This window comes from Jaculus jaculus, chromosome 8 (genome assembly GCF_020740685.1).
Source record: "Jaculus jaculus isolate mJacJac1 chromosome 8, mJacJac1.mat.Y.cur, whole genome shotgun sequence".
NCBI lineage: Eukaryota > Metazoa > Chordata > Mammalia > Rodentia > Dipodidae > Jaculus > Jaculus jaculus.
Window position 1 is genome coordinate 112,321,906 of NC_059109.1, and position 17,681 is coordinate 112,339,586.

Genomic DNA, 17,681 nt, shown 5'->3' on the forward strand with positions numbered 1-17,681 from the left:
CCACAGAATGGAAAATGTACTAAAACTTTTGTTATTTTAAGTTACTAAAGTAATGAGGAATTTGTTAGTATAAATAATACACTCTCTTTGGGGCCCAATTCTTCAGAAGGGGGGGCCTCCCAATCCTTGGTCTGGTTCCTCTCAGGGGCTACCCCGGGTTCCAAATGCCATGACACACACCACAGACATCGAGCCAGGCTGCCTATGTGCTCACAGACTGTTTATTATCCAAGAGTAAGGAAGAGAGAGAGGAGGAAAAGGGAGGTGAGGTGCCTCATAGCAGTGGTGCTGAGGAGAAAGTGAGTGGCAGAAAGGCTCCTCTGCTTTCTCTGGCCGCTGACCCTGGAGACCCCAGCTTCAGAGGAAGTCACTGGGGGTGACTGAGTGACCTCTAGGAGGCCTGGCAGCTTCACTGCTGGCTGGGGTCAGGACCCCCACATTGGCAGGTCCCAGGCTCGGAATGGCTTCTGTGTACACAAAATCTCTCTCTTCAGAAGGCACTAGTGGAGGTGGGTAGCAGGAAGGCTACCCCATCACAGGCAGGACCCGCTAACCCAGGTCTGGGTGCTGGGCCCTAAGACCAAGCCAGCCTCCTTTAGACTTGGTCTCAGAGGCCCTTGTTCCCCTCCTCTCCCTTCCTTCAGCCCAGTGGTGAACAGACAAGAGAGATCCAAGTCAGGCATCCGGTGAATGACCTCCTTCAGGATCAGTGCATCTGGAAACTTCTAGGCCAAGAGTCCTAGCCGGGTGACTTTGGCTGAGAGGAAGGAGTGGATGATGAAGACCATGGTTTTGGGACACGAGTGAAGGTCTAATTGCTACAAGAGCAGACAGAGAAAAGGGTTAGGGCCTTTTTCCAACCTGGCCCCCACCAGAGTGCAGAGGTAGCCCTCCACTTACAATCTCGCCTTCAGCACCCCCGAAATCCAGGAACAGGAGACTGGTGCCATCATCAGAGGACATCTGCAGCTTCTCAAAGGGCTGTCGGAGCAGCACAGCTCGGGCCGCTCCTGGCTCGGCTGCCCACAGGGTGAAGCCCTTGTCAATGTGCACGGACAGGCTGCAGGGACGGCCGTTCCACGTACAGGCTGCAGGCGGGCAGTGAGCTCAGGTATGGCTGCTGTGCCTCAGAGACCACCAGCCCCACCAGCCCCACAGGCAACTCACAAAGTGGGGCTGGATGACCCACAGTGACCAGGGGCCCTCACTCGGCCAGCACATCTGTCCAGCCACCCCACCCAAAATGCTGGACCCTCAGAACACCAAAGGCTGCATCAGGTCACACTACATCGAGCACACAAGCAGAGAGGGGGAGCTTAGACTTGGAGATGTCCAGCTGTGGCATAGTGTGTACCTAGCATATACAACTCTTTGGGTCTGATCCCCAGCACCACAAAAAGGGAAGGTGAGGGCTGAAAGTCTGATGGGCAAAAGGCTCACCCCCATAAAAGCAAAGAATTATCCAAGTTTAAACTTCATATAAATAATGCTTGATTTAGGTATGGTAGTCACACCTTTAATTCTAGCACTTGGGAGGCAGAGGTAGGAAGATTGGGATGAGCCCAAGGCCAGCCTGGGGCTACAGAGTGAAATGCCAGGTCAGCCTGGGAAAGAATGAGAGCCAACCTCGAAAAAAATAATAGCAATGCATAATTTAGGCTGGCTTATTATTTTAATATTTTTTTTCTTTCCAAGGAGAAAGAGAGAAAATGCATGAATGAATGAATAAATAGGCACCAGGGCCTCTAGCCATTGCAAAAGAACTCAAAATTCATGCACCACTTTGTGCATCTGGTTTTATGTGGGTACTGAGGAAGTGAACTTGTGCCCTTACGATTTGCAGGCAAGTGCCTTAACCGCTGAGCCATCTTTCCAGTCCCTGACTTATATTATTAAAAACTCTTTTACCTAAAATTCAAATCTAACTGATATCCTATATTTTACCTACAGCCTTACTCTAGGAGTCCCCTCTCCTATCCTAATCAGGAGGATCCTAAGGACAAAACTAGAAAGACTTCTTGCCAGGGCACCTGCATATTCAAACCACAGCTCCTTAGGAAATCCAAACTCCATTTTCTGTCCCCTCCTGAAGTAGCCTAAAGGAGCCAAATGCCAGCGGACATCAGAGGCTCATTACAGGGACACTCCCAGTTCTACCCCGCACACCTGTGGACACTTCTTGAACACCCTCAGCGGCCCGGTGACAGCCATCCACCAGCTGTCGGGTCCAGGCTGCCAGTTCCTGCGGTGACTCCACGCTGAACAGGTGAGTGTCCACGCCATGGCGCGTGCCCGTGCGCAGGGCAAAAGACAGTTCTGCATCATAGGGCACCGAGCCCTTGGAGGGGCCTGAGTGCACCAGCCTGGGGGTGGGGGAAGGAGATCAAGCATGAGGCCTAAGTGAGGGGGGAGGCAAAGGGGCGGCGACCCGGTGACCCACGAGCCTTTTACCACCTCTTAGAGGACAGAACTTTCCCCAGGGGGGGGCCACTGGCTGACTCAGCAGACCACGTCTGCCACCCTCCCCCTCCCTCTCCCGCTCTGGCCCCGGTGGTATCCTCACACATGCCCAGTTCCCTCTGCCTCAGAACATCATGCTGTTTCCTCAGCCTAGATGCTCTTCTCTCTTCCCCCACAGCTCACTCCCTCACTGGGTACAGATTTTTTTTTTTTTTTTTTTTGAGGTAGGGTCTCACTGTAGCCCAGGCTGACTTGGAATTCACTATGTAGTCTCAGGATGGCATTGAACTCATGGCAATCCTCCTACCTCTCAATGAATGGGCGCTCCAGGGCCTCCAGACACTGCAAACAAACTCCGGTAGCATGCACCACCTTGTGCATCTGGCTATACAGGTACTGGGGAATCAAACTTGGGTCTTTGGCTTTGCTGGCAAGTGCCTTAACTGCTAAGCCATCTCTCAAGCCCCAGATCTTTGTTCAATATCTCCTCTCCCAGAAGCCATCTCTGACCTTACTTTTCATTATGGTTGCTCAAACTATACATTTTGTGTGTTTTGTCTTTAGAGACAGGGTCTCACTATGTTATCCATACTGGCCTGGAACTCACTGTGTAGACCAGACTCCCCTCAGACTTCCTGTGATCCCCCAGCCTCTGCCTCCTGAGTGCTGAGATGTAATAGGTATGTGTCACCATGCCCGGCTAAAATTACACTTTGATATTGTTTTTTAAATTAATTTGTACGTGTTTTCTTTCAAGATAGGGTCTTATTCCAGCCCAGACTGACCTGGAACTCACTCTGTAGTCTCAGGCGGCCTCGAAGTCATGGCGATCCTCCTATGTCTGTCTCCCAAGTGCAAGGATTAAAGGTGTATGCCACCACACCCAGCTTTTTAAAATTAATTTGTGAGTAAACGAAAGAAATAGTATCAGCATGCCAGGGCCTCCTGCTAAACTACAGATGCAGGCACCACTTTGTGTATCTGGCTTTATGTGGGTGCTGGAGAATCAAACCTGAGGCAGTAGGCTTTGCAATCAAGCACCTTAACATCTCCCCAGCTCTGCATTTGTTTGTTTGATTAGTTTTTTTGGGGGGGTATTTTTTTTGTTTTAAATTTTTGTTCATTTATTTATTTATTTGAGTGTGACAGACACAGAGAGAAAGAGGCAGACAGCGAGAGAAAGAGAGAGAGAATGGGCGCGCCAGGGCCTCCAGCCACTATACTCAAACTCCAGACACGTGCACCCCCTTGTGCATCTGGCTAACGTGGGTCCTGGGGAATCAAGCCTCAAACCGGGGTCTTTAGGCTTCACAGGCAAGCGCTTAACCGCTAAGCCATCTCTCCAGCCCTTGTTTTTGTTTTTTGAGGTATGGTCTCACTGTAGCTCATGCTGACCTGGAATTCACTCTGTAGTCTCAGGGTGGCTTCAAACTCACGACAATACTCCTACCTCTGCCTCCCAAGTGCTGGAATTAAAGGTATGTGGCAACTCGACCGACTGAGCCTGCATTTGTTTTGAAACAGTTAACTTTTGGCTGTTTTTCAACCAGAATGTCAACAAGGGTAGAAGATGAGTTTTTTGTTTGCTTGGTTGTTGTTTTGTTTTGAGGTAGGGTCATCCTCTAGCCCAGGCTGACCTAGAATTTACTATGTAGTCTCAAGCTGGCCTCAAACTCACAGTGATCCTCCTACCTCTACCTCCCGAGTGCTGGGATTAAAGGCGGGCTCCACCATGCCCAGCTAGGGTAGAAATTTTTGTCTGTTTTGTTCACCACTGTATTCCCACTAACTCAAACCATGTCAGACACATAACAGCTGTTCAATAAACATGTGTTGCCTTAATCAATGAGTCACTAAATTAGGCAGGCAATCCATGACCTACCTATCCCCACTTGCTAGCAAGTCACTGACACTCAGGCCACAAGGGACATGGTGACAAGGACCTCGGACTCAGCGGCTCAGCTCTCACTTGCTGTGTGGTCTTGGACAGCTGCCTGCCCTTCACTGGCCAGCAGACCTCTGAGTTTGACCCTTAGATTCCCACTGACCTCACTCTACCCATTCTCAGTTCCCTTTGAAACCCCATTAATACCCAGTCTCCCACTCTGAAATTTTTTGTTTTGTTTTGTTTTGTTTCTCGACATTAGGGTTTCACTCTAGTCCAGGCTGACCTGGAATTCACTATGTAGTCTCAAGGTGGCCTTGAACTCAGTGAAATCCTCCTACCTCTGCCTCTGAGGTGCTAGGATTAAAGGTGTGCGCCACCACGATTGCTTGGTGCAGACCTACAAGTTCCCAAGCTTCTTGGCCATCTTCCCCACATGTCCCACACATATTCTAGACGTGACTCAGCCTCTCAGAGCCTCCTCCCTTGGCAACCCCAGTCCTACTGCTTCCCCCTCCAACACAGGCTCCAAACCTCCCATTCATCCGGGACACCTCCTGCCCCCTCCCCATCTGGCAAGCATCAGGACTGACAGCTTCTCACGCATGTGTTTTCCACTGCGAATGCCACTGCTCTCCATCTGCTGCCTCCGCCCACCAGCCGCCCCCAACCCTATCATGTCTCCCAGATGGCTACAGCAGCCTCCCAGCCTCCTTCCTGCCTTTCCTGGAGCAGGTTCCCTTAGCGGCCAGAGGGTTTCTTGTGAGGCAAGGCCCCAGTGCCCTGGCCCTACAACTTAACCCCTCCAGCGCTGCTCCAATCTTGAAGATCCTTCATCAGACAGAGGAGGCAGCCTCGTTTCTCCCCGACTCCCTTCCTTGTGGATTCTGATTCTGGATAGGCCACACTCACAGCTCCAAGGACATGCCACAGCCCTTCATGCCTCTGTACCTCTGACCACGATGTTTTCACTGCATGAGATGCTCTTCTACCCTTTCCTCAATAGTCAACTTCCCATTCATTATAGTCCAGTTCAAATGTCACCTCTTAGAGCCAGACGTGGGTGGCGCACACCTTTAATCTCAGCACTTGGGAACCAGAGGTAGGAGGATCGCCATGAGGCCGCCCTGAGACTACAGAGTGAATTCCAGGTCAGCCTGGGCTAGAGTGAGACCCTACCTCAAAAAAAAAAAAAAAAAGTGACCTCTTCCCTGAAGCCTTCCCTGATCAACTCTGACAGTTAAGTGGCTCCTTTAACTGTACTGTAATGGTGGTTCCTGGGTCTGTCTCCCTGCCTCTGAGTTCACTCTGAGGACAGTGACTTTGGGTCAGCTCTGTATCCCCTGAACCATTCAATATCAGGTGCAGGTATCAATAAGTGCAGGACTTCACATTCTTCTGTTCTGACCCCCAATTTCACAGATGAGGAAACCGAGGCCTGGAGAGGGCTTCAGAGCACCTGGGGAATCGTGTGGATCAGAACAGGCTGGAGTTGGTAGATTCCAGGGACCCACCGGAACATTATCCACCCAGTGTGCCCGTGGGTACCTGGTGGCAATGAGCGGGGCAGTGCGGGCCGGCCGGCTCAGGGCTTCTCGGGTCTGGGGGAGGGAAGAGTACAGGAGCAGTTCCTTCTCAGTCAGGAGGGCCAAGGTGGGGACCATGCCCCCACTGGGTAGCTGCAGGCGGGGAAAGAGTGGTGAGAACGGGTGGAAGGGGAGGGGTCAGAGGGCATGGGGCGATGAGAAGCACTGGGAAAGAAAGGGAGGGCCCTGGACTCCAGGCCCAGCAGATACCTGTTCAGTGAGCCAACCAATCTGCTTGATGTCCTGGTGCCCAGCTGTGCCCGTGGCTGCCAAAAGTGCCTGCAGCTCGTCCTTGACCCAGGGAGTGAGAGCGCTGATCTGGGCTTGAATAGCACCTGCCCATGACCTTGCACTGGCTTCATCCTTGGCCCTCAGGAAGAGGGCATCCTGGCCATCCGCTGCACAGATCTCCAAGTACCTGCAGCCACATCGAGTGAAGGAAGAGGGCATGATACCAGGATGCAACTATCCTGCCCAGAAATCAGGCCCAAGAATCCCACCCACAAGAAACCACAGGGAGTTCCCATGAGCAAATTAGGATGGGTGCTCACCACTGGGGTTCCAGCCACAGGCATTAGAGCCTCACAGGATTTAAGGGCAAAAGACTATAAAAGAAATTTTAAAAGCCAGGCATGGTGGCACATGCCTTTAATCCCAGCACTCGGGAAGCAAAGGGAGGAGGACTGCTGTGAGTTCCAGGCCAGTCTGACACTACATAGTGAATTCCAGGTCAGCCTAAGCTATAGCGAGACCCTACCTCAAAAAAACAACAAACAAAAAAAGAATTTAAGAACCAAAATAAGGGTAAAGGCTGGGTGTGGTGGTGCACACCTTTAATCCCAGTATTCAGGAGGCAGAGGTAGGAGGATCACTATGAGTTCAAGTACACTCTGAGACTATATAGTGAGTTCCAGGTCAGCCTAGGCTATAGTGAGTCCCTGCCTTAAAAATAAAATAAAAATAAAATAAAGAACAACAGGGCATGGTGACACATATCTTTTTTAAATTAAATTATTTATTTATTTACGTGAAAGAGGCAGATAGAGATAGACAGAGAGAGAGAGAATGGGACTTCCAGGGCCTCCACTGCTGCAAACAAACTCCAGATACATGTGTCATCTTGTGCATCTGGCTTACATGAGTTTTTAATCATTTGAAAGGCAGAGGTAGGAGGATCGCTGTGAGTTCAAGACTAGCCTGAGATTATATAGTTAATTCCAGGTCAAACTGGACTATAGCAAGACCCTACCTAAAAAAAGAAAAAGGAGAAGAAAGGGGCTGGAATGATGGCTTAGCAATTAAGGTGCTTGCCTGTAAAGCCAAGACTCAGGCCTGATTCCCCAGAACCTAGGTAAGCCAGATGCACATGGTGGCGCATACATCTGGAGTTTGTTTGCAATGGCTAGAAGCCCTGGATTGCCCATTCTCTCCCCCATTTCTCATAAATGAATAAGATTATATATATGTGTATATATATTTAAATTATATTATGTATTTGAAAGAGAGAGGAAGAGGCAGATAGAGAGAATGGGAGCACCAGGGCCTTCAGCCATTGCAAGTGAACTCCAGACATATATGCCACCTTGTACATCTGGCTTACATGGATACTGAGGAAGTGAACCAGGGTCCTTTGGCTTTGCAGGCAAGTGCCTTAACTGCTAAGCCATCTCTCCAGGTCTTTTTTTCTTTTTTGGGGGAGGGGAGCTTCTTTTTTTTTTTTTTTTTTTTTCGAGGTAGGGTCTCACTCTAGCCCAGGCTGACCTGGAATTCACTATGGAGTCTCAGGGTGGCCTCGAACTCATGGTAATCCGCCTACCTCTGCCTCCCGAGGGCTGGGATTAAAGGCATGTGCCACCACGCCTGGCTCAGGTCTTTTGTTCGAGGCAGGATCTCACTCTGGCCCAGGCTGACCTGGAATTCACTATGTAGTCCCAGGATGGCCTCATACTCATAGGGATCCTCCTACATCTGCCTCCCGAGTGTTGGGATTAAAGGCGTACGCCACCACGCCCAGCTTGCCCTTTCTTTAAAACACACACACACACACACACATGCTGGAGAAGGCTTAGTGGTTAAGGTGCTTGCCTGCAAAGCCTAAGGACCCAGGTTCAACTTCCCAGAACCACCATAAACCAGATGCACAATGTGATGCATGGGTACAAGGTCACACATGCACACAAGGTGACATGTGTCTGGATTTCTATTGCAGTGGCTAGAGGCCCTAGTGTGCCAATTCTCTCTCTCTCGTTAAATAAAATGGTATATAAGCAAGTATGGAAGGAGTTTCAGGGAAAAAGCAAGAGGAGTGCTGGAGAATTTATCCAAAATATGTTATGGAACATTCATGATTCAGTCCTGCTTGGCATTTCTACATTAGAGGAGTGGGACAGAAACTGAAAAGTGGCTCACAACACACATCCACACACACACACACACACACACACCTCACCTGCCTTCTTCCACTGCAGAACTAGATAGCAAAATACTTGAATTCCCAGATTCTCTCACAGCTATGTCTGACCATGGGACCCAGTTCTGACCCATCAGACACACACAGAAGTCTCTGAAAAGGGAAGCCTCAACACAAATAAAAGGTAAACCTTTCTTGGTACAATAGTCCCCAAAAGAGGGCTGGAGAGATGGCTTAAACACTTAAGGTGCTTGCCTGTGAAGTCTAAGGACCCAGGTTTGATTCTCCAGGTTCCACTTAAGCCAGCTGCACATGGTGGTACATGCATATGAGTTTATATGCAGTGGTTAGAGCCCCTGGTGTGCCCATTTTCTCTCTCTCTCTCTCTCTCTCTCCCCCCCTCGTAAATAAATAAATCTTTTTAAAAAAGAAAAGAGCCAGGGGCTGCGGAGATGACTTAGCGGTTAAGGCACTTGCCTTCAAAGCCTAAGGACCCAGGTTCTATTCCCTAGTACCCATGTAAGGCAGATACACAGGGTGGCACATGCATCTGAAGTTTGTTTGCAGTGGTTGGAGGCCCTGGCAGGCCCATTCTCTCTATCCATCTCTTCCTCTCTTTCTTATTCTTCCTTTCTCTCAAATAAATACATAAATAAAAATATTTTAGGGGAAAAAAAGGAAAGAAAAGAGCCAGGCATGTTGGTACACACCTTTAATCCTAGCACCCACGAAGCAGAGGTAGAAGGACTGTTGCGAGTTCAGGGCCAGCCTAAGACTACGTAGTGAATTCCAGGCCAGCCTGGGCTGGAACAAAACCCTACCTGGAAAAAACAAAAATAGTCCAGCATGGCAACATGCCTTTAATCCCAGCACTCAGGACACAGAGGTAGGAGGATTGCCATGAGCTTGAGGCCACCCTGAGACTAATAGTGAATTCCAGGTCAGCCTGGGCTACAATCCCTAAAAATAAATAAATACATAAATAAATAGGGCTGGAGGGATGGCTTAGCGGTTAAGGCATTTGCCTGTAAAGCCAAAGGACCCAGGTTCAATTCCCCAAGACCCACGTTAGCCAGATGTACAAGGATACATCTGGAGTTCATTTGCAGTGGCTGGAGGCCCTGGCGCACCCATTCTCTCTCTCCCTTTTTCTATGTCAAATAAATAAACAAAAATAAAAATAATCCTAAACCTTAATAAATAAATAAGAAAAGAACAATAGCACACCTTTAATCCCAGCACTCGGGAGGCAGAGGCAGGAGGATCACTGTGAGTTCAAGGCCACCCTGAGACTACATAGTGAATTCCAGGTCAGCCTGGGCTAGAGTGAGACCCTACTTTGAAAACCTTAAAAAAATAAAAGAACAAAGAAAAATCAAGGAAAGCCATGACTGTACCCTAAGGCTCTTCCCCAGGCCAAGTTCTTCCTCAGATGGGCACTTGCAAGAGGAATATGTGACAATCTGAGTTTTATCATCCTATAAATTCCCTCATGCATCCATTCGACCTAGTTCCTAAGCACCTACTATTTGCTGGAATTGTGTTTGCCACTTATATAACACGAGGGCCTCTCTCCTGTGGTCACATCGCATAACACCAGGGCATCCTGTTATCTGAGTGTTCCCCCACCCCAGCCTCACCTGGGCTCCGGGTCAGTGGGGGTGCACCTCCTTGAAACATATGCCATCTTCAAGGGTATGTGTTTGGCTTCACTGAGGTTCCGGGGCTGGGGACCAGGGGAGGAAGGCTGCCGCTGAAGAGGTGAGGCGGGAGGTGATTCCCAGCCGACTGAGGTCCCGCCGGCAGAATTCTTGAAATATGGTGAGACCTCCTTCATGTACTTGACTGGTCAGGAGAAAGGTCACCAGTTACCACTGCGACATGAGCCCCATGCAACACACATCACAATCATCACTAGTTAATCAAGAACTTGATTTACATTCCCTAGCACGATCACAGTCTAAGCTAAATTCTCTGGCAGGGCAGTGGGGCGGAATATACTGGATGCCTGCCAGTATCCATTTTCTCACCTGACCTGATTTAGGAACACATGATCACTTAGAAGAAAGACTCTACTTTCCAGATTCCTTGGCAGTAAGGTGTGGCCAAGTGACTAAGTTCCAACCTAGGCGGCAGGAAGGTTTAGACCCTCAGATGGTCATTTAAAGAGAACAGACAACAGGGACTGGACAAGGCGGCACATGCCTCTCATCCGGGCACTCAGGAAGTGGGGAGGGGGATGAGAAAGAACTACAGCAAGGCAAGGGAGGGAAAAAACACGGAAACGGGCATCGTTAAAGGTGCTTGCTTGCAAAGCCTGCTGGCCTGGGTTCAATTCCCCCAGCACTCACATATACAGCTACATGGAAGGTGGCCCAGGCATCTGTGTGATTCCAACCAGGAGAATAGCAGGCCAGCTGGTCTGACTTCCATTTGCAGTGTGGCAGTTCCCCCGCAATGGCAAGAGACTTTGTCTCAAAGAAAATGGAGCCTAGACACCTTGAGGCTGTCCTCCAACTCCCAAATGTGCACCATGGCATGCACACCCATACACACACAAATAAATAAATAAAGAGAGGTACAACTGCTCAGCCACTGTCCTACTGCTTACCTCTGCCTCTTCATCCTTCTTATCTACCAAAAGAGGAATTGAATGAGACAGTGATATGGCAAAAAGTGTTCATTATCTTCCAACAGAGTAATTGCCTCTTAAAGACTTCATTTCCAGCCGGGAGTGGGGGCGCACGCCTTTAATCCCAGCACTACACTCGGGAGGCAGAGGTAGGAGGATTGCCATGAGTTCGAGGCCACCCTGAGACTACATAGTGAATGCCAGGTCAGCCTGAGCTAGAGTGAAACCCTACCTCAAAAAACCAAAAAAAAAAAAAAAAAAAAAAAAAGACTTCATTTCATTTCTGGGCTGGAGAGATGGCTTAGCAGTTAAGGTGCTTGCCTGTGAAGCCTAAGGACCCATGTTTGACTCTCCAGATCCTATGTAAGCCAGATGTACAAACGAGAGACAAGTGTAAGGTTGCACATGCCCACTAGGTGGTACAAGCATCTGGAGTTCAACTGCAGTGGCTGAGGCCCTGGCGTGCCAATTTTTTTTCTCTCTCTCTCTAAAATAAGAAAAAGAAAAGACTTCATTTCCCAGGCTTTCTTGCAACCATAAGTACCCATATTACCAATTCTAGATACTAGCATGAGAGAAGAAAGAATGAGTGCCATGACCTGGTTCTGCCCACCTGTTCCTTTCCCCTCTGTTCTTTCATCGCCTGGAGGCCAGACTGATTGGGCACCATCTTGACCGTAAGGACATGAGTCACACTTTAAGGAAGTCCAATCAAAATAGAGATATTCCAGCCAGTCCAGAATATAAATAAACAAGTTGCAGTCATTTCAGAGTTTCTAAAGTCAGTCTTAGATCATTACCTAAGAAAGCAAAACATTTACTATGCGTGATAAGCACATGCCTATAATCCCACCTACTCAAGAGGTAGAGGTAAGAGGATCACAAGTTTGAGTCTAGTCTGGGTCAACTTAGCCATACCCTGTCTCAAATTAAGAAAAATAAAATAAGCCAGATATGGCAATGCATGTCTGTAGTTTCAGCACTTGGAAAGTACAGACTGGAGAATCAGGAGCTCAAGGCCAGCCTTGGCTACAAGAGATACTGTCTTAAATAGAAAGAGGAGGCAGTGAGAAGAGGAAGAAAAATAGATCAGTGGGTAGCAGTTAAGGTGTTTCCCTGCAAAGCTAAAAGATCCTGGTTTGACTCTCCAGGACCCATGTAAGCCAGATGCACAAGCGGGTACATGCATTGTTTGCAGTGGCTGGAGGCCCCGGCGTGCCCAATCTCTCTCTCTCTCTCTCTCTAATAAATAAATAAAATATATTTTTAAGAAAAAGTGGGCTGGAGAGATGGCTTAGTGGTTAAGGAGTTTGTCTGCAAAGCCAAAGGATACCAGTTCAACTCTCCAGGACCCACGTAAGCCAGATGCACAAGGGGGCACACACATCTGGAGTTTGTTTGCAATGGCTGGAGACCCTGATGGCTTAGCAATTAAAGGCTCTTGCTTGCAAAGCCTGATGGCCCAAGTTCAATTCCCTAGTACCCATGTGAAGCCAGATACACAAAGTGGTACATGCATCTGGAGTTTGTTTTATAGTCAAGAGGGCATGGCATACCCATACTCACTCTATCAAATAAATAAATAAAATATGTTTTTAAAAAATAGGGGTCACCAGGCATGGTGGCACATGCCTTTAATCCCAGCACTCAGGAGGCAGAAGTAGGAGAATCTCTATGAGTTCGAGGCTAGCCTGAGACTACATAGTAAATTCGGGTAAGCCTGGGCTACAGTGAAAACCTACCCCAAAAGACAAAAAGCAGGGCTGAAAAGATGGCTTAGCAGGTAAGGCATCTGCTTGCAAAGCCAAAGGACCCACATAAACTAGATGCACAAGGTAGCACATATATCTGGAGTTCATTTGCAGTGGCTAGATGCCCTGGTACACACATTCTCTCTCCCCCCTCTCTTTCTCCCTCCCTCTCAGTCTGAAATAAATAAATAAAAGATTTAGGGGTTGGGGAGATGACTTAGTAGTTGAGGAAGTTACCTAAGGACCCAGATTCAATTCCCCAGTACCCACATAAGCTAGATACAGAGGGTGGCACATGCATCTGGAGTTTGTTTGCAGCGGCTGGAGGCCCTGGTGTGCCCATTCTCTCTCTCATCTGCCTCTTTCTCTCTCCCTCTCTCTTAAATAAATATTTTTTAAAATAAAAGATCTAAAAAATATTTAAGAAGCCAGGTGTGGTGGTTCATGCCTTTAATCCCAGCACTGGGGAAGCAGAGGTAAGAGGATCGGATCACTGTGAGTTCAAGACCATCCTGAGACTATACAGTGAATTCCAGGTCAGCCGTGGCTAGGGTGAAACCCTACAATAAAAAACAAAACAAAAAAAATAAATTAAAATTTAAAAAGATATCAAAAATTAGCCAGGAGTGGTGACACATGCCTTTAATCCTAGCACTCAAGAGGCAGAGGTAGGAGGATCGCCATGAGTTCAGGTCTACCCTGAAATTACATAGTGAATTCTAGGTCAGCCTGAGCTAGAATGAAATTCTACCTTAAAAAAAATGGCTGGAGAGATTGCTCTGTGCTTAAAACACTTACCTGCAAAGCCTAACAACCTTGGTTTGATTCCTCAGGACCCAGGTAAAGCCAGATGTACAATCCAATGCATGCATTTAGAGTTCGTCTGCAATGGCATTAAGCCCTTGTGAGCACATTGCCTCTCTCTGCTTACAAATAAAATTTTAACAAAAGGAATCTAGCCAGGCATGGTGGTGCACACCTTTAATCCCAGCACTTGGGAGGCAGAGGTGGGGAGGATCGCAGTGAGTTTGAGGCCACCCTGAGACTACATAGTGAATTCTAGGTCAGCCTGAGCTAGAGAGAGACCTTACCTTGAAAAAAAAAAAAAAAAAAGGAATCCTGATTAGAGCCCAGTTTAAGGACCCAAGACCCCACGCCTTCCTAGAAGAGGAAATCTCACCAGCAATGGCAGACAGGAAGGTAACACAATGACAGAAAGGTTCAGGGATAGCTGGCTTTTGTGAGTACTGGCTGTGCCAGGCCTTGGGCTGGCCCTAGGATGGTAAGCACATGACACTTTTGTCACCACTTCTTTATTCCTCCTTCATGGAAGATACCACTGCTCAATCAGGCTTTGATGGCAGCCATTACAAATGAACTTAGGGGGCTGAGGACGTGAGCGTCACAGAGCTTGCCTAGCTCTCACAAGACCCTGGTTCAATCTTCAGTACTGGGAGAGGCGGAAATTAGAAGAAAAAGAACAATTAAGGCTGATCAATAACAAAACATTTTGGTTATTTTCTTTCTTTCTTTTTTTTATTTGTGCTGAGATTAAACCCAAGGCCTATATAGGGTAGGAAAATAATCTACCACTTAGTTAAATCCACAATCTAATTATTTCTCTTTTTTATATATTTATTTATTTGTTTGTTTGTTTATTTATTTGAGAGACAGAATGGGTACTCAAGGACCTCTAGCCACTACAAACTCCAGACACATGTGCTAACTTGTGCATCTGGCTTCAACAGGCCCTGGGGAATTGAACTTGGGTCGTTAGGCTTTATAAATAAGCACATTAACCACTGATCCACCTCTCTAGCCCCAGTTTTGTCTTTTTTTTTTTTTTTTTTTTTTGAGTGCGGGGTGTTTTGAGGCAGGGTCTCACTTTAGCTCAGGCTGACCTGGAATTCACTATGTAGTCTCATAATGGCCTCGAATTCATGGTGAACCTCTTACCTCTGCCACCCAAGTGCTGGGATTAAAGGTGTGTGCCACCATACCTGAGGAGAAAAATTCTTTAAGTTTCTGTTACCTGAAGTCAAAAGCATCCTGAAGCCTCTGAGCATTTGAGAGGCTGTGGCAGAAAGACTAAGAATTCAAAGGCCAGCCTGGATTACACAGCAAAGGCAGAGGGCAGGAGCATTACCAAAAGTTCAGGTCTAACCTGGTCTGCATAGTGAGTTCCAAGCCAGCCAGGGCTACTCAGCAAGATGAAGGAGAGGGAGAGGGTATCTACCTCCAAGACATGTTAAAATTAAGTGAGATAACGTAGAAACAAGTGGTACATTAGGGGCTCAAAACAGAAGCAGTTGTCCCTATCTACTTCCTTTACCCACACTTCCTAGGACTCTGGTATCATTTGATCTGTTGGGGCTGTCTTCCCTATCAAATTGGGCATGCCTAAAGAACAAAAACTAAATCTGACTAGAAGCCCAACTCAGTGTTCTATGAATGGAGAAATAAATGCCAGACCAGGACAGGCTCACTGAGCAAGATGCATAGCCCAGTGGTCCGATCCAACTCAGATGACACCCCCATTAGGAAGCCCTCCCAGACACTCAATCTGTGCCTGAGCCACCCCTGACCCCCACAGTCCCCTCGGCTCAATGATCCATGTGGGGTCAGTGTCTCCCACCTGGCAGGAGCGCTGTAAGGGCAGGGACCTCATGTGACTCATCTCAGTGTCCCCAGAATCTAGCAGGGGCTCATATGCTACACGCTCAGCAAATGAACATTTGTCAACTCCGAAGCCAGAGAAACCGCTGGAATCCCCGCTTGCCCGGCTGTCCCAGAACTGGGTCCTCTTTCTCCATTCCCGAAAGAACACGCTATAAATGGAGAAAACACCAGCTGGTGCCAGAAACAGGGCTTGGATTTCACAGACCAAGTGGCCTCTCCCACAGTGGGGGTGGGGACCTGGGGGCCCCAGAGTTTGGCCATAAATAGCCCAGCCCCGAAGTCTCCACCCCACTCTCATTTCTGCCTGACTCGCCCAACCAGGCAGGGCGGGGCTACCCACGGGCTGTGGCCTCCGGAACTGAGGGCATGACCATGGCTGGTGGCCAGCATTTCTCAGTCGACAAGGATAGACCCAGCCAGAGTCCACGTCCTCCCCAGCCAAGTCCTGGTCCAGGACTCTGGAAAAGCTCACATCGGAAGCTGGGGCAGATACAGAGATCCAATCCCCAGTGCCTTCCAGCTTTGCAAAGGAGGAAAGCTAGAGCCCATTTCTGGCCCCAGGAGCCAAGAAAAGATTCCACTAGGGGTCAGGTGTGGTGGCGCGCAGCTTTAATGCCAGCACTGGGGAGGCAGAGGAAGGAGGATTGCCGTGAGTTCAGAGCTGGAGGCCACCCTGAGACTACACAGTGAATTCCAAGTCAGCCTGAGCTACAGTGTGACTCCACCTCAAAACACCAAAAAAGGGCTGGAGAGATGGCTTCGTGGTTAAGTGCTTGCCTGTGAAGCCTAAGGACCCTGGTTCGAGGCTCTGTTCCCCAGGACCCACATCAGCCAGATGCTGTACAAGGGGGGTGCACGCATCTGGAGTTCGTTTGCAGAGGCTAGAGGCCCTGGCATGCCCATTCTTTCTCTCTTTCTGTCTCTTTCTCTCTCTATATCTGTCACTTTCAAATAAATAAATAATTTAAAAAAAATTTTTAATTTAGAAAAAAAAAGATTTTCCACACTAGAAATTCAGTGGGGGAGGGGAGGCTATTTGCTGGAGAGATGGCTTAGTGGTTAAGGCACTTGCCTGAGAAGCCTAAGGATCCTGATTCAATCTCCCAGTACCCACATAATTCCAGATGCACAAGGTGGTGTACAAGTCTGGAGTTCATTCATTACAGTGGCTAGAGGCCCTGGAGGGCTAATTCTATCTGCATCTTTCTCTCTCAAAAATATAATTTTTTTTTTTGTGTGAGGTAGGGTCTCCCTCTAGGCCACGCTGACCTGGGATTCACTATGTAACCTAAGGGTGGCCTTGAACTCACAGCATCCTCCCACCTCTGCCTCCCAAGTAAATGCTGGTATTAAAGGCGTGAGCCACCACGCCCAGCTAATAAAATGTTGTTTTTAAAAAAAAGAAAAAAAAAAAAACTCAAGGGACAGAGACAGCAGGATCATGTCCCCTACTCTGTAATTGAGGGTTATGGAGTTGCCTATGCACTGCTGACAGAGATACATTTGTTTCGGCTCAACATGGCACCCCCAGAACACATACCAAGGCTCAACAAGTGTCTGATTGTTCTGCCTGGCCTGGAGGCTTGACAGCAGGGAAGCCTGTCAGCTAAATCCAAGCTGTTGTGTATGTGTTCCCTATTTGAAATTACACCATCAACTCATTTGTTTACTGCTCTAGGGCCTTTCTTCTCTACCTCAAATGTCAATACCGTGAACACAGGAACCCATCCGCAGGTTTGCCGAGGTGCACCCAGCTTATACTTAGAACCTGACCTATACCAGGACATTGGTGACCAAGGTTAGGCAAGCCAGGCATGGCGGTACGTGCCAGCAATCCCAGCACCGGAGCCTGAGGTACGAAGACGAAGCACTCGAGGCTGGCCTAGGCTACATTTTGAGGCTTTTCTCGAAACAAAAGCTGTTTGGGGATGAGGCTGGGTGGGTATGGCTTGGTAGTAAGAGTACTTGCCTGCTATGTCCAACACTCTTGAGAAGGGAAGGAAGGAAGCAAGGGAGGAGTGGGGGAAGAAAGAAGAGACATTTGTGAAATGAATGGGTATTAAAAGGCCTGGAGCTTCTGAGGCTGGAGCAGGAAGACCGAATGTTAGCTCCGGAGTGAGGCAGTCTTGGTTTAAGATCCTTATTCTAGGGCGTAGCGCTCTAATCCCAGCACTTGGGAGGCAGAGGTAGGAGGATGGCAGTGAGTTCCAGACCAGCCTGGAACTACCGAGTGAAATCCAGGTCAGCCTGGGTTACAGTGAGACCTGACCTCGAGAAA

The 17,681-nt window shown here is 48.4% G+C and overlaps 1 protein-coding gene across 1 annotated transcript in view; it reads right to left on the reverse strand.

Moving 5' to 3' along the window:
* Positions 1–205: 205 nt before the first annotated feature.
* Positions 206–17,681, reverse strand: part of Snta1 (syntrophin alpha 1) — a 39,438-nt gene continuing 21,962 nt past the window's right edge. The window contains exons 3-8 of the mRNA XM_045157750.1: positions 9,982–10,186; positions 6,142–6,349; positions 5,894–6,024; positions 2,167–2,363; positions 901–1,088; positions 206–818 (exon numbers count right to left, since the gene is read on the reverse strand). Of these exons, the coding sequence (XP_045013685.1) occupies positions 726–818; positions 901–1,088; positions 2,167–2,363; positions 5,894–6,024; positions 6,142–6,349; positions 9,982–10,186 (1,022 nt within the window). The 3' untranslated portion in view covers positions 206–725. The remainder of the gene's footprint in view (positions 819–900; positions 1,089–2,166; positions 2,364–5,893; positions 6,025–6,141; positions 6,350–9,981; positions 10,187–17,681) is intronic.